At 40.9% G+C, this 15,422-nt stretch overlaps 1 protein-coding gene across 11 annotated transcripts in view; it reads right to left on the reverse strand.

Moving 5' to 3' along the window:
* PLCB1 (phospholipase C beta 1) overlaps positions 1-15,422 on the reverse strand; it is a 1,208,816-nt gene that overhangs the window by 232,734 nt on the left and 960,660 nt on the right. For all 11 annotated transcript variants that reach the window (XM_033937380.1, XM_033937379.1, XM_033937383.1 and 8 more), the window contains 3 exons: positions 13,575-13,651; positions 13,395-13,484; positions 3,166-3,223 (listed from right to left, as the gene is read on the reverse strand). In XM_033937380.1, coding sequence (XP_033793271.1) covers positions 3,166-3,223; positions 13,395-13,484; positions 13,575-13,651 — 225 coding nt within the window. The remainder of the gene's footprint in view (positions 1-3,165; positions 3,224-13,394; positions 13,485-13,574; positions 13,652-15,422) is intronic.

Below are 15,422 nucleotides of genomic sequence, written 5' to 3' on the forward strand. Positions count from 1 at the left end.
GCAGTGCGGGCCATTCAGCGTGGCTCTCTGCGCTAAAAACTGCTAGCGCAGTTTAATAGAAGAGGGGGTAAAATCACTAAAGGAAATGCAAAGCATGACATCATCAATGGTAATGGGGAGAAAACAGAATTTGTTTAGAGATTTTCAACTTTACATTTTAGATTGCAACTAATGTTATAAGTTATGCATGCGGTAATTTCAAAAAGTCAAATGCTTCAATCATTAAAATATGTCAGCGCTTGGCAGTGACTGCATACATATTCCATAAAAACACCTAAGATGTTCCAACCTATTGTCAGGACCTATTTTACTTCTTTCTTTCTAACTAGTTTTTTCTCTGACTGCATATTAATTTGCTTATTTATGTTCTGCTTTAAAATACCGTATATAAGTTGAGGCTCATCTAAAAGCCATTTTCTTGGGTCAGTATTTATATAGCTGGGTAAAGTGGATATCCGCAAATTGCTCTCAGTGACTTGGGGCTCCTTTTACATACCAACGCTAGCGATTCCTATGCGGCAAATGCGACGATGTCTATAGGAACTGCGTTTGCTGCTTGGGAATCGCTAGTGTGGCTTTATTAAAGGCACTCTTAGAGAACTAGACAGGGCAAAAAAATGTCAGTTTGGTTTTGGTCTGCCTGGCTCTTTTCTTGATTTAAAAAAATATTTAGCAACGTTTTACTTATCCATTTCAATAAAAAGAAATGTTACTAATGTACATTAGAACTTTTTAACATTCTCAAATCAATGTAATAAGATAATCCAAGTTTCCAAGTTTATTCAAATCTTATTATCCCACACCATGGACAATCCTTCTGGGTGGTTTACAACTTAAAATCTGGTGATACATATAATAATAATCTCACATTTCACACATACAGAAATTTAGGCCCTTTTTTACAAAGGTATGCTGTGCGTTTTAGCGCAGATTTAGCACGTGCTAAATTAATGTGCGCACTAACTGCTAACACATCCATAGGATAACATGCACGCGTTAGTGTTTAGTGCGTGTTTAGCGCATGCGCTAAAAGGCTTAGCACACCTTTGTAAAAGAGGGGGCTTAGCGCAATTTGAACTACAACATTTTATAGTAAAGGGGCGGGGGGAACACAATACGGTAGTTTTATGTTTTGCAGAACTCAACCTGCACAATTTGGTCCCCGGTTTAGATCTTAACATTAATCTTATATCTTTACAATTTATAAGTGCCTTCAAATAAGAAAGCGCCAGTTTTGTGTGCACAAAAAGAGTGGTCGTAGTTTGTTTTTCTTGCATTTACTGCATTTATCTTAAGTGCAAAACCTCAGGTTCAAAGAAGAGCAACCAAGATGGTAAAGGGGATGAAACTCCTCTCGTATGAGGAAAGACTAAAATGGTTAGGGCTCTTCAGCTTGGAAAAGAGATAGCTGAGGGGAAATATGATTGAAGTCTACAAAATCCTGGGTGGAGTAGAACGGGTATGAGTGGATCAATTTATCACTCCGTCAAAAATTACAAGGACTAGGGGACACTCGAAGTTACAGGGAAATACTTTTAAAACCAATTAGAGGAAATTTTTTTTCACTCAGAGAATAGTTAAGCTCTGGAACGCATTGCCACAGGTTGTGGTAAGAGCGGATAGCATAGCTGGTTTTAAGAAAGGTTTGGACAAGTTCCTGGAGGAAAAGTCCATAGTCTGTTATTGAGAAAGACATGGGGGAAGCCATTGCTTGTCCTGTATCGGTAGCATGGAAGGCTGTTGCTCTTTGGGCTTTGGCCAGATACTAGTGACCTGGATTGGCCACATTCAGAACGGGCTATTGGGCTATTATGTTCTTACGGTGTGGTTAATGCAAAGCCTATGTGATAAATGCAGTGGGAAAGGTACGAGTATGACTAGCATCTGCCCTGCATTTACCAAAACAGGCAAACAATTGCCTCACAGATATCACAGGTGTACTTGCATTACCTTATGAAGCATGAAATGACTTCCAGCTATCTCCCGCTGAATATCCTGTTCAGTGGATTGGCTGGTGACTGGCTATTGTCACTGCCAGTATTCATTGGCTCACTAGGTAAGACATGTGGCTAGATAGACCCACCTAAAAAGCAGGTCTGTCTTTGGTTGCTAGGCCTTAGCCGTCCAGCTGATGAATAGTGGCTTGGCTAGCTAAGTCCACGGTGGCAAACTTTATCCTGGAAATTCAATGCCAGTGACCGGATATGGCTCCAGCATTGAATACTCAAGATTTACTCAATCCATGTACTCATTCCTGAAAACTGCCCGTCCTTTTGTTGGATAAAAGAATACATGGGAATCAAAAGAAGCTGGGCTAAGGGCAGATTTACACATACCAGTGAGTGAGCATTGGTTTTATATTTTGTAAACTACCAATGTTACTTTTCATGGGGAAAGCGCCTGCAAAACTTTTATGGGTACTTTTTCTTTATGGAATTTTCTAAAGCAAAAGCTTCATTTTAGAGAACTGGCACACAGTCCATAGAGAAACACCCACCAAGGGCATAGCGAGGGTAAGAGGCACCCCTCCCCTGCCATCATTTCCACCCTGCTGCTCCTTCCCCAATCCCGCCTGTCATGCACGCCCCTCCCCCACTCCTTCCCCGCTCCCGCCTGCTGCGTCATCCCCCTTCCCTTCTCCCATACCACCACTTGAAGTTGTTGCTCGTGGTGGTCAACAACGTGCTCCCCATGACCCCGCCAGTTCTCCCTCTTACATCACTTCCTATGCGCGGCACCCGGAAGTGATGTTAGCGGGAGAGCCAAAGGGGTTGCGAAGAGCACACTGTTGACTGCTGCGAACAACAACTTCAACTAGAGGAAGGGAAGGGGTGTGTGCGCATTGAGGGGAGGAATGGTAAGAGGTGGGGGCGGAGAGGAGAGGTGCTGGCGTCTCTACCCATTTGGTGCCCGGGATGGAGCGCCCCCCTCATCCCCCCTCCCCCGTACTACGTCACTGTCACAAAAAAAGGTTGTGCCTGCCCTCAGAGTTGTGATAATGGCTCCCTACACAACAGTAAGTAGACCTTCCCTTCCCCTTACTACCTGAAACTTCCATGCCTGCTATTTAATATATGTCTTGAAAAAGACGTAAGACAATGCAACATGAAATTCTAATAGTTATGGTGACAATACAATAAGGTGAATTGAAAGAAATTAACATACTCTTTTTAGGTACTGCACCACTTCTTGAATATAGGATCTGATCATTTCAGTCTTCTCCCTAGAAAAAATAATGACTAATTAAAGCAGACATTGCCGTTTTTATGGTGTGTTGCCATTTGGCGTACCTGCTTTGCAACATTTGCACTTCTGTACTCACTTCCAATTCATGCTTCTAACAGAGCAGTTGGATAATATCAGAAAATGCCAAGTGTGTTTGCTTCCAAACTTACATTATCAAAAAGTATTTAATTATAATTGCCTGGGACCGAAGACATTTTTAAATATATCTTTATTCATTTTCATTCTAAAAACAGTGCATACAAAAGTTGTATAACAAGTTACCTAAAAGAATAGCACTTATATCCATCAGTGAAATACATAAGAATAATTTTCACCCCCTCCCCCCTGATTTCAATATATTCAACATACCCATACAATAGTACTAACAACTCATAAATAAACCAGTCCCTATACATTATCCTTATCCCTCCAACCCACCCCCCTTCCCTGGATGTAAAAAGTATAACCAAAAGTAAAGGGAAAAACCATTCAATTTGAATCAATAAAATTGGTCAATGGACCCCATGTCAGATTAAACCACTTAATATTACCCCTTTGCTCAGACATCATTTTCTCGTAACAATAACACAAGCATATTGAATTCCACCAAAAAGTGAAATTTAAGCATTCACAATTCTTCCAGTTTTTCGTAGTCATTTGGATGGCTACCCCAGTCATTATACCCAATAACCTGTTTTTATGCCTGTCTACTGGAGATGTAGGAGATAGCAGCATCCCACATAATACCGCTTCATATGACAACAGAATCACAGTCTCCAGAATCAGAGTAATATGTCCCCATATAGATCTCCAAAAACTGAGTATCAAAGGACAATAGAAAAATAAATGATCCAGTATCCCTATATCGAGATGACAGTGCCAGCATGTATTTAACTTAGAATTATCTAATTTCTGCAAGCGAACAGGGGTCCAAAAACTTCTATGCAAAAAAAAAACAAAAAACCAGGTTTGTCTCATAAATGTTGACACTGTACACCTCATCCTCCAAGACCAAATCCGTGGCCATTGAGAAGCAGAAATCTGCTGCTTAATCTCAATGCTCCAAATATCTCTCAAACTTGTTTTTGGTTTCTTATTCATATAGCCAGATATTAATTTATACCACTTGGCTGCCTGATGTCCCAGCAAATCTGTCTGGAAGCATAGGCCTGGCAAGCTATACTGATTTTTTTAGATTTCGCCAATCAGGGAACCCCCTTCTGAATGGCTTGCTTCAACTGCAACCACTGAAATACCGAATGATTGTTGCAGTTGTGAAAAATCAAGCATATTTTCCTATTAGATATCACATCATCTAGTGTACTTATACCTGCCTGTAACTAATGCTTCCAGAGTATCTTAGACTCGCCAATTTAAATCTTGGAGTTCAACCATAAGGATTAGAATCTATTGGTATCTCCGAACAAGTTCTTCAATGGTTTAGGTCATACTTGGACAATCGAACTTCTATAGTTTCCTTTAACGATACTGTTTCTGCAAGTTTTTCTAATACTTACGGTATTCCCCAAGGTTCTATTTTATCCCCTCTTCTCTTCAATATTTTTCTTTCACCCCTTTTGACTCTTTGTCAATCTATCGGTTTTACAGTATTCGCATATGCTGACGATGTTCAACTTTTACATCCTATCGACCCCAATAATCAATTTGATATCATTACTATCAATGACAAACTTGAACAGATTCATTTATGGTTGGACAACAATAGACTCTCTTTAAACATTAATAAAACCAACACGTTACTCTTCCCTTGGAAAGAAAATCATAAAATATCTGTTCCTATTAAAATCCAAGGAGTAACGCTCAAACAAATTAATAAAATTCGGATCTTAGGCGTCATCCTTGATGAAAACTTAACATATCATGACCACATCAGTTATGTGGTAAAAGCCTCTTTTTACAGACTACGTCAAATCCGTTCTATTTCAAAATTTCTCTGTGCAAAATCTTTAAATACATTAATTCATTCATTAATTATTGCAAAAATTGATTATTGTAATGCTTTATTCAAAGGAATGGCCCAAAAAGAAGTCAGAAGATTACAGATCATACAAAATACTTCAATTAAATTAATTACTGGGGCCAAAAAATTTGACCATGTAACCCCATTATTACAAAAAGCACATTGGCTACCAGTGGGACATCGAATTTTATACAAGTTATCTTTACTCACCTTTAAATCTTTATCATCCAAAACTCCATCATTCATTTATAAAGTTCTAATTCCATACACTTCTCAAAAAACCTTACGATCTAATCAACAACTTTTATTAGTTGTTCCCTCTCTCAAAATCATAAATACCAGAAGACAGTATATTTTCTCAGTTACAGCACCACAAACATGGAATTCTCTCCCACTTTATTTAAGGGAGGAAAAAAACCTCGACAAATTCAAAAGCCAACTTAAAAGTTTTCTGTTTATAGACGCTTTTAATCCTTAATTTAATTGCTATTTACTCCGTACAACTCCCTTTTACTTCAGTCAGCTACATATTTATTTTGTTTTCCCATCCATTCTGTGTATTTACCCTTATTTACCCCTTCTTTCCTATTATAAATTGTATTTCTTCCCCCTCTTTCCCAACGTTTCCTGTCCAGATTTGTCTGGTTTGTTTTAAATTGATTTTAATATTTTATTATATTATTGTTAATTTTTATTATGTATTTTCTGTAAATGTAAATCGCTTAGTAGTTACGATAGGCGATTAATCAAATATTGAATAAACCTTGAATAAACCTTGAAACCTTGACTGACACGTGGATTTTTCTACTGGAATCTCTGTTAAGTTGTTAATAAATTTTAAGGTGCTCCATGTGGCAAATAAGATACTATTGTCCTTATAAATTCTGGGCAATTTGATACTCACCGTATGACAATCTTAATAGGAACATAAGTTGCCATTCTAAGTAAAGCCAATCAGGGAGATGTTCCATGAGCTCAGGAAGGATCCAATACATACCCTAACGCAGTATATAGGCCTGATGGTATCTATAAAAATTTGGAAAATTTACCCCACCCGCCACAGTTGTTTTTTTAAAGATACTAAAGCTATTCAGTTTTACCCAGCCAAATAAATTTAGTAAGAATACTATTTAATTTCTTATAAAAGGACCCTTGAAAATAAACTGGCAACATACTCATTTGGTAGCAAATTATAGGCAAAATCATCATCTTGAGAGTTTGAACTCTCCCCCACCAAGAAAGATGTAATGGGTTCCATTGCTCCCACAATTCTGTGACCTTCAGCAATAAAGATTTTTCATTTACTCTCATTGTATCTTCCAGCGTTTTTTGAATCCAAATACCTAAATATTTTATACACTCTTCCTCCGAAAGGAAAGGGAATGAATCAAATAATCTTTTTACACAATATACATTTAGCGGAAGAACCTCTGATTTACTCCAATTTATTTTATATCCAGAAAATTTTCCAAATCGGTCAATCAAATCTAGTAAATACGGCATGGTATATTCAGGATTCTTCAAATGAAGCAAAATATCATCTGCATTAGCAGAGTCCTTATATTCCCGACCTGCATAAGGAATACCTTGTATCTCCTTTGCCTGTTGAATAGTCAATAACTAGGGTTCCAGAACAATGTCAAAAAGCAAAGGGGATAGTGGACACCCTTGTCTAACTCCCCTCTCCAGATGAAAATGCTCTGAAAAAGTATTATTAATATATAATCTAGCAGAAGGGGAACTATTCAAGATTTGAATCATTTGAATAAATCCCGATCCTACAACAAACCAATCCATTGCTTGATACATGAAGGTTCACTCTACATGATCAAAGGCCTTCTCTGCATTCAAGGACACGGAGAAGGCTGGATCTTCCATGGCTTTTGTTAAGTTCAACATGTGAAAAGCCAGTCTGGTGTTATTTGAAGAATGTCTTTGAGCAACCCGTTTGGTGCATACCGATAATATAAGGGAGTGCCTTGGCTAAGCGTAAAGTCAATAACTTAGCCAGAAGTTTTTCATCCACATTAATCAAAGAAATAGGCCTGTAAACTGAAGACAGTTTGCTGTATTCCATCATTGATGTTATTCTTAATGACAGTTATTCACTTTTTGTTAGGCCAATTCCCAATTCTTGACTGTTGTTTCTCCAGCTGGAAGGCTCCCGAAGTAATCTAACATTCAGCTTATTTTTTACAATTAGCATGGTAGAAATTGAGGGAAATCATTAATATTTTACAGGGTACCAGAGGAGCACAGTCATCTCAAGGACTGGGGAGAGTGAGAAAAAGAATGGGTTCCAGTACTTTTTACAGAAGTTTACAATACTGGAATGGTATCGAAGAAAACAATTACAGGCCCAATAAACCTGCCAGCTATTAAGGATCTCTGTATTCTTCAGCTCACTCAAACCCATGGAAAAATGTTGATCACATTAAATGTTAGCACTGTTGAGCAAGCTCTGCTTACTCGACTAGCAGGCAAGACTTTTCTCTTGTAGTTGCTGTTACGTATATCCAACAAGTTGCTAAGACCTGTCGCTTCTATCTCTTCAATATCACCAAAATTCGCCCCTTCCTCTCTGAGCACACTACCCAGATCCTTGTTCAAGCTCTCGGAACATCACACTTAGATTACTTCAATTTACTCCTAACTGGTATTTCTCAGTGTCGACTCTCCCCCTTACAATCTGTGCAAAACTCTGCTGCACGACTCATCTTCTACCAACTTCGCTATGCTCATGTCACCCCTCTCCTTAAGTTACTTCACTGGCTCCCTATCTGCCATCACATACAGTTCAAGATCTTATTGCTGACCTACAAGTGAGTTCATTCTGCTGTCCCTCAATATCTCTCCTCGCTTCTCTCTTCCTCTTAGTGTTATCCTTTTCCTCCACTGCCAATTCCAGACTTCATCTAGCTGTCCCCTATGCCTGGAATAAATTACCCGAGTTTGTCCGTCATGCCCCTTCCCTTGTTTAAAAGAGACTGAAAACCTACCTTTTTGATATAGCTTTCAATCCTTAACCCTACTTCTGTGCTCTCCAACCCAGTCCACTGATTAACCATTCCCCTTAACTGTATCCATGACATCCTGTTTGTCTGTCTTGCCTGTTTAGATTGTAAGCTCTTTCGAGCATAGACTGATTTCTTACTGTTTGTGACTCTGTGCAACGCTGTGTGTGTTTGATAGCACTATAGAAATAATAAATAGTAGTAGTAGTACCAGTGGGCAGCCTTATGTGGGTACATTGAAAGTGATATCTGGAATGAGTTAGAACATTTGTCGACCACTTTTCCAAGTATGATATGGTCTAGAGCAGTATTCTTCAACCTTTCTACACCTGTGGACCGGCAGAAATAAAAGAATTATTTTGTGGACCGGCAAACTACTAAGACCGAAATTTAAAAAAACACATTTTCGCCCCGTCTCCGCAAGCTCGGTCCCCACAAACCATCTGATCCCATCTGCACAAGCCTCAGTTATGATTTTATATTGAACATATTTTATTAAAATATAAAAAGAAACAATATTCTGTACAATTGTCATTTTATAAATATAAATATTCAGAGCAAGGACCAACAAAACCCCTGTCTCCCCTCCCCTTCACATATATCCCCTCTACTATCAAGAAAACTGAACAAGCCAAATTATTACAGAATGCTACAGAGAAATATCATGCTAACAGAATACTGCAGTCACACATGATAGGAATAGTGCTAGGCTTTGCAGTCCCCCAGTTATGTCTCTAGCAGGATATATATTTCAAATCTGATATATTGTAATGACAAAATAGAAATAAAATGATTTTTTTCTACCTTTTGTGGTCTCTGCTTTCATCTTCTTTCCACTCTTCCTTCCAGCGTCTGCCCGTTCCATCCACTGTCTGGCCTCTCCCCCTTCCATATGTATCTGACTTCTTTCTATGCCCCTCTCCCCTTTCCATCCAGCCTGTGCCTCCTCTCTCCTTTTTACATCATTCATTCCAGCTTCACTGCTTTCTTCATTTTTATCTCTCCTACACCAGATCTAGCATCTTTATCCCTCTCTCATTTCTCTGCTGACCCCCTTTCCAGCATCAATCTCTCTCTACTTTCTCATTCCTGTCTCTCCCCTTTCCCTCATCTAATCTCCCTGCCAGCTGTTTCCTTCCTTTTTTCCTTCTCCCTTCCCTCCTTCCCCCTATCCAACAGTAGTTCTCTTCCCATCCCTTTCCCTCTTCCCCTCCCAGCAGCATCTCTCTTTCTACCTCCCTCCAGGTTCAGTAGCAGCTCTCCCTTTATCCAGCAGCTTCCCAGCCTCCAACAGTGGCTTCCTCTCCTTCCAGCAGCTCTCAGTACTTGCCTGCAGCAGTGATTTCCTTAGGCAGCCTTGGGTCCGTTGCCGCCTCTGAGGAAAGGGGAAGTTGCCAAAGTGAATCACTGCCCTGGTAAGTACAGAGCTGCTAGGAGAGGAGACAGCCACTGTTGAAGGCTCCCCATGATCTTACTCCTGCTGTGCCCTGCACATTCGCGACCCCCCTAAGCCGGCAAAAACAGCTTTGCACCGCAGGCCCTGCCGCCCAAGACGAGCCGGAGGCATCCTACCCACCGCATCCTGCATGTGGGCAGACTCTCAGCAAAGACGCTGCTGATGGCCCAAATCCACACGCTGACCCCCCCCGCACACGCTGACCATCTCCCTTCTACCTGCACCTTCCCCAGGGCCCTCTTCGGCGACTCGGCAGGGGCAGCGATCAAGACAGGCTGCTGACGTCGGGCATTCCCTCTCTGAGTCCCGCCTATTTTGTTTCAACTTCCTGTTTCCGCATAGGCGAGACTCACAGAGGGAATGCCCGACGTCGGCAGCCTGTCTTGATCGCCCGAGGCTGGGAGGAACAGAAGATTTCCGCGAACACCACCGGGGCAGGAAATTTAATGGCGTCCATCTCGCCGGCCCTGTGCGGACCGGCAGGAATTTTCTGCGGACCGGCGGTTGAAGAACTGTGGTCTAGAGAAGGTGTCTTCTAAAGTAGCTCTTTCATATTTTATTTATTTAAAATATTTATATCTACCTAAAACCTAGGCAGCTTATAATAAAAACATCCAAAATCTTTAAAAACATACATTTAAGAAACACAATGACATTCTAAAAAATTAAACCAACAGCCGGGCTGAACAGCATCATAATTACAGAAAACTCCTCATTTCAGTTAAATGCCTAGACAAAAAAAGTAGGTTTTTAACAACTTCCTAAACCCTAACAAATTTTTACAACAACGTAAAATCCCAGGCAAAACATTTCACAAACCTGGCATGGCCACTGAAAAAGAGGATTTTGGTGTATCATCATAACATATCTGTTTTTCCTCTTTCCAACTTCCAACAACATACAACTCTCTGATCTCAATGAATGCTCTGGCCTGTATATTTGCAGAAAAGCATTAAAATAAGCAGGCAGCTTGTTGTATATCCCCTGATAGATCCATTTCATGATCTTCTAAAGTAGCTCTTTCATACCATGCCAATGCACTAGGGCAGGGGTAGGCAATTCCAGTCCTCGAGAGCCGGAGCCAGGTCAGGTTTTCAGGATATCCACAATGAATATGTATGAGATGGATTTGCATGCACTTGAGATGCAGATCTATCTCATGCATATTTATTATGGCTATCCTGAAAACCTGACCTGGCTCCGGCTCTCGATGACCGGAATTGCACTAGGGAGTCAGTTCTATAACTGAATGTCTCCATTTAGGGACCCCAAGACCACATGGTAAGAGCCTATTCTATAATGGAAGCTAGGCACCTAGTTATAGCATAACTTGATGTTAGTGCACCTACATTTTAGGTGCTTGAACTTACATCAACACTACCTGCTGTAAGTACTGGCATCTAAATGCAGCAGATATGAGTGTAAATTACAGCATTCCGAAAGCTTCATATGTAAGTGGGAAACCTGACCTATGTCACAGCCTACTCCACTCCTGTGTACACCCCCTTACAAATGCATGCTATGTAAGTTAATAGTTCTCAGATGTAATAGTTCTTAGATGTTCTTGCTAGTCTCAATGTGGGTGTACACGCACATATGCGTGCAACTTCTACTACTGTAAACATATACATGTGTATAAATGTAGGTATCTGGGTCATAGAATTGTTCAAGATACACGCACAGCATCATCTTCCCTAGTTTCCGCTGCAGGAAAACACTGTGCACTGCAATGAGCACAGAGTTGTCTAACGAGGACAAAAATGTGGACAATGCCAAGTACCTTAATGTCATGTGACTTCCAATTCTGTCTGACATTGCCACCAAAACTAAGGAGGGCTTTGCAAAGTGTCATTCTCCTCTTCAAGGTAAACCAAAATGTGAGAGTCTCCTTGCATTGTGATTTGAAGAACCTTCCTAAAACACAATTAAAATCCAGGAAGCCCTTTTCGATATGCAGAAGTAATTGGAGGACGTTTAATGGTGACAATAAATCATCTGGGTCCTGAAGCAGTGTTTCGTCAAGTTGTTTCTGGATACTCTCTAGCCAGTCTGGTTTTCGGGATATCCAGGATCGATATGCATGTGATTTGTATGCAGTGGAGGCAGTGGATGGAAATCACTCTCATGCATATTTATTTTAGATATCCTGAAAACCAGATTGCTAAGGGCATATTCCAGGACTGACCTGAGAAACACTGACCTGGAACAATTCAGTAGATCCAAATAGAGACCATATCATTGATCTTGCTGAAAAACTGCCAGGCTTTGATGTTCAATAGCAGAAAACTGGTATACTTCAATCAACTGGAAGATATGCCTACAAACTTTCAATGGAAATTTAGAAGTGGCTTACAGTAGATTGGGGCTATAAATCTATGTCACAAACTACAGATCATCAAAAACAAAACAGATACAACAAGTGCCCAGAGAAGGAGAACAGCCAATAAAATGAAAACTGGGCAGGAAAAAACCTCTGATCCCCAAATCCACTCTACAGAGACAAGTGACAGGTATAGCCAGTGGCATAGTAAGAGGGAACGGGGATGGGGGGCACCTCTCCTACTCTCTTGCGTACCTCTTTAAACATTCGCTGCTGTCACAAGTAGCATCTTCCACCTACTGCTTGTGCCACCCTCAGCTCCCTTATGACATCACTTCCTGGTCGTGGGACCAAGACATGAAGTCAGAAGGGAGCCAAGGCTGGCCGAACGGCAGGGGGAAGATGCTGCTCAAGAGGTACGCAGGGGATGGGGCAGGCAGTCAAGTGGTGAGGGGCAGGGGGATGATCAAGAGGCCAGGGAATAACAAGGGTGGCATCTGGCATGGTGAAGCACCATTGGCACCTGGCACAGGTGCCACCGCTCCAGGCGCCAACCTCCCTAGGTATGCCACTAGGTATAGCTATACCTGTCATCTGTCTCTGTAGGATGGAGGTTGAGATCTGAGGCTTTTTCCTCCTCATTTTTCATTTTATTGGTTGCTCTGCTCCTCTGGGCACTTGTTGTAATACAGTAACATAGGGGGTCATTTACTAAGGCACGCTAGCTGATTTAGCACATGCTAAATATTAGCATGCGCCCCTTATATTCTATGGACGCGTTAGCATATGCTAAATCGGCTAGCACGCCTTAGTAAAATACCCCCATAGTAAATGCTGGCAGATAAAGACCTGAACGGTCCATCCAGTCTGCCCATAAGTTATACCTATTAAAAAATTACATGATTAGAATAACTTGTCTCTTCTTTGTTATTTCTGGGCCATAGACTGTAAAGTCTGATATTGTCCTAGGTTCCAAATGCTGAAGTTGCCGTCCAAGCTCACTGCAGCCTATCCAACCAGCCCGTTGTTTGCAGGATATCTACCATAAAGTCTGGCCACTAATATCCTCATGATCCATATTAATAGAGTTCATATTCATGCCCACCCCACCCCTGTATTAATGTTTGTGACATACATATGTACCTGTTTTGTTTTTGATGACAAGTAGAAGTGTGTTTAGTTATTACAGCATTTGTTTGCTTTTTTTTGTATTGGTTTCTACAAACTACGGATCATACATGTTTTTATTGCCCTAAGCATTTTTAAAGAGTCTTTCCGGCATTGGTTGGTTCACACCTGATGCAAAGAACTGGGAATCGATGAACACTGGGACACAGACTTATTAATTGATCTTAAATTGAGCCAACACCATAGGAAACAAAAGAAATGCCCACTTACTCTTCCATTTGACTTTTATCCTTAGACTTAGCTTCTGTGATCTTTTCCTGCCTTTTTTTGTCCATTTTCTTCTTTAGTTCTTTCTTTTCTCTTAAAAAGGGGAAAATGAGGTAAGACAGTCTGTCGATCTAGAGTTCCAGGATGACTTTTGTATAAATATATGAATGCCCCATGCCTTACTTTTCACAAGTTTCTTTCAGTTTCTTCAGTTGATTATTCTGACACTCATCTGCCACATCTGTGAGTTTCTGAATAAGCTGCAAATACAGCAAAATACATAAAATACAGCAGTTCAATTTCTTAGCACAATGCTTATTCTGTCATTTAATAGAATTAAATACTTCCCTTCAAGCCTACTTCGTTCATAATCAGATACTCATTTAGCTATATCTAGGCCAGGTACCTGGATTGGCCACCGTGAGAACGGGTTACTGGGCTTGATTGGTCTGACCCAGAAAGGCTATTCTTATGTTCTTATTTAGAGAGGAAGCTGTTAAGGTAAAGTGAAATTTGAGCTTTTACCACAATTTGAGTCACCATCCTGTGGCACCTCTGTACCACAGTTTGGTGACCACTATGATAATGGACTAACGCTACCTGTGAAACACTTTGCATGCAGCATAAGTCCTACAGCCCACATCTTAAGGAGGCTGTGGTGCTGCCCTAAACCATGAGAAAAGCACCCACACACCCCAATCCAAATCCCATCAATCCATGCCCTGCCCTTCCCCTAAACCCAGTCCCACTCACAAATATTATGCTCCCCTCTTGCTTCAATGGGCCTGCTGCTAACCTCTGTTGCATTCCACCCTGGCAGAAAAAGGAAGTTATGACAGAGGGCAGGCTAACTTCTGAGTTAGCAGCAGGTAGCTGTAGGAATCGCTGCTGCTAACCCTTTGAAGCTTCAGCCACGTGGTGAAAGAGCCGCATGTGGCTCGTGAGCCGCAGGTTGACGACCCTACCCTAGACCACCAGCTACAGGTGATATTCAGTTTTCTAACTAGATAACTATCTGGATTAAGTGAGGGTTTGAGGAACTCCTTACCCCCTAAACTCATACTGGAACTCTCCTTCCCTAAGATTTTTTTTTTTTTTTTAATCAAAACCTGTTTCTTTGAGCAGAGATTTGCAGGTGATCTTCAGCCAGTGTGCTCTCCACCTAACACTGGTACTCAACTTGGATATTCAATGCCTGACCATTCTGGTAATTGGCATTGAATATCTGGTGGTTGTTGTTTTTTTATGGTCAGCTCTAATTTAGCTGGCTAAGAAAATATTCAACGCTGGCCAGTTGTTAGTAGTGACCAAGGATATTTATGTGGTCCAATTTGGCTGCTAATCTTAGCTGGCCATGCTGAATATCTGTGGCTAGCCGTTAACCATGAATATTCAGCAAAGATATCCAGCTATCTCTGGCTGAATATTAGTGGTTACCTGGCTAAACGCTATTTACCTGGCTATGAACCATTCTTGATCAGTTAAATAGCACGGAATATTAGGGGTAATATGTAGACTCTTGTTTTTCCCCCTTTCCTACCTTGGAATCACCCCTTGAAACAGTAACAGCAACCCTTTCCTCATGCTTGCTCTCCATCCTCATATCTCCCATTCCTCCTTCCTGTTGCTTCCTCTCAACCCATCTCATTTTTTTAATTTTCTTGTAAACTTCTTAGAAGTGTATACTATGTCATTGGTGGTATATTAAGCCTTGAAATCATCATCCTCATTACCATCAACATAATCATAATAAAAAGGCAGTGCTATCATTACCTGATTTGCCATCCAGATAGTGGTGCCAATCACTACTGAATCTAGATATTCAACACTGGTTGCTATCTGGTGAGAAGCACTTAATAATATCTGGATTCATTTTGGCTTTGGTACTGCACACCCCAGTCTTTTAAATTACAACTATCCTAGGGGTTAAAAGTGGCATAGTAAGGGGGGGGGTCAAGGGAGCCGGTCCGCCATGTTGGTGGGGGCACCAGCACCCCTCATCCTCCTCTTCACCCTCCTTCCTCTTCCCAC

Source organism: Geotrypetes seraphini, chromosome 3 (genome assembly GCF_902459505.1).
Source record: "Geotrypetes seraphini chromosome 3, aGeoSer1.1, whole genome shotgun sequence".
Classification (NCBI taxonomy): domain Eukaryota; kingdom Metazoa; phylum Chordata; class Amphibia; order Gymnophiona; family Dermophiidae; genus Geotrypetes; species Geotrypetes seraphini.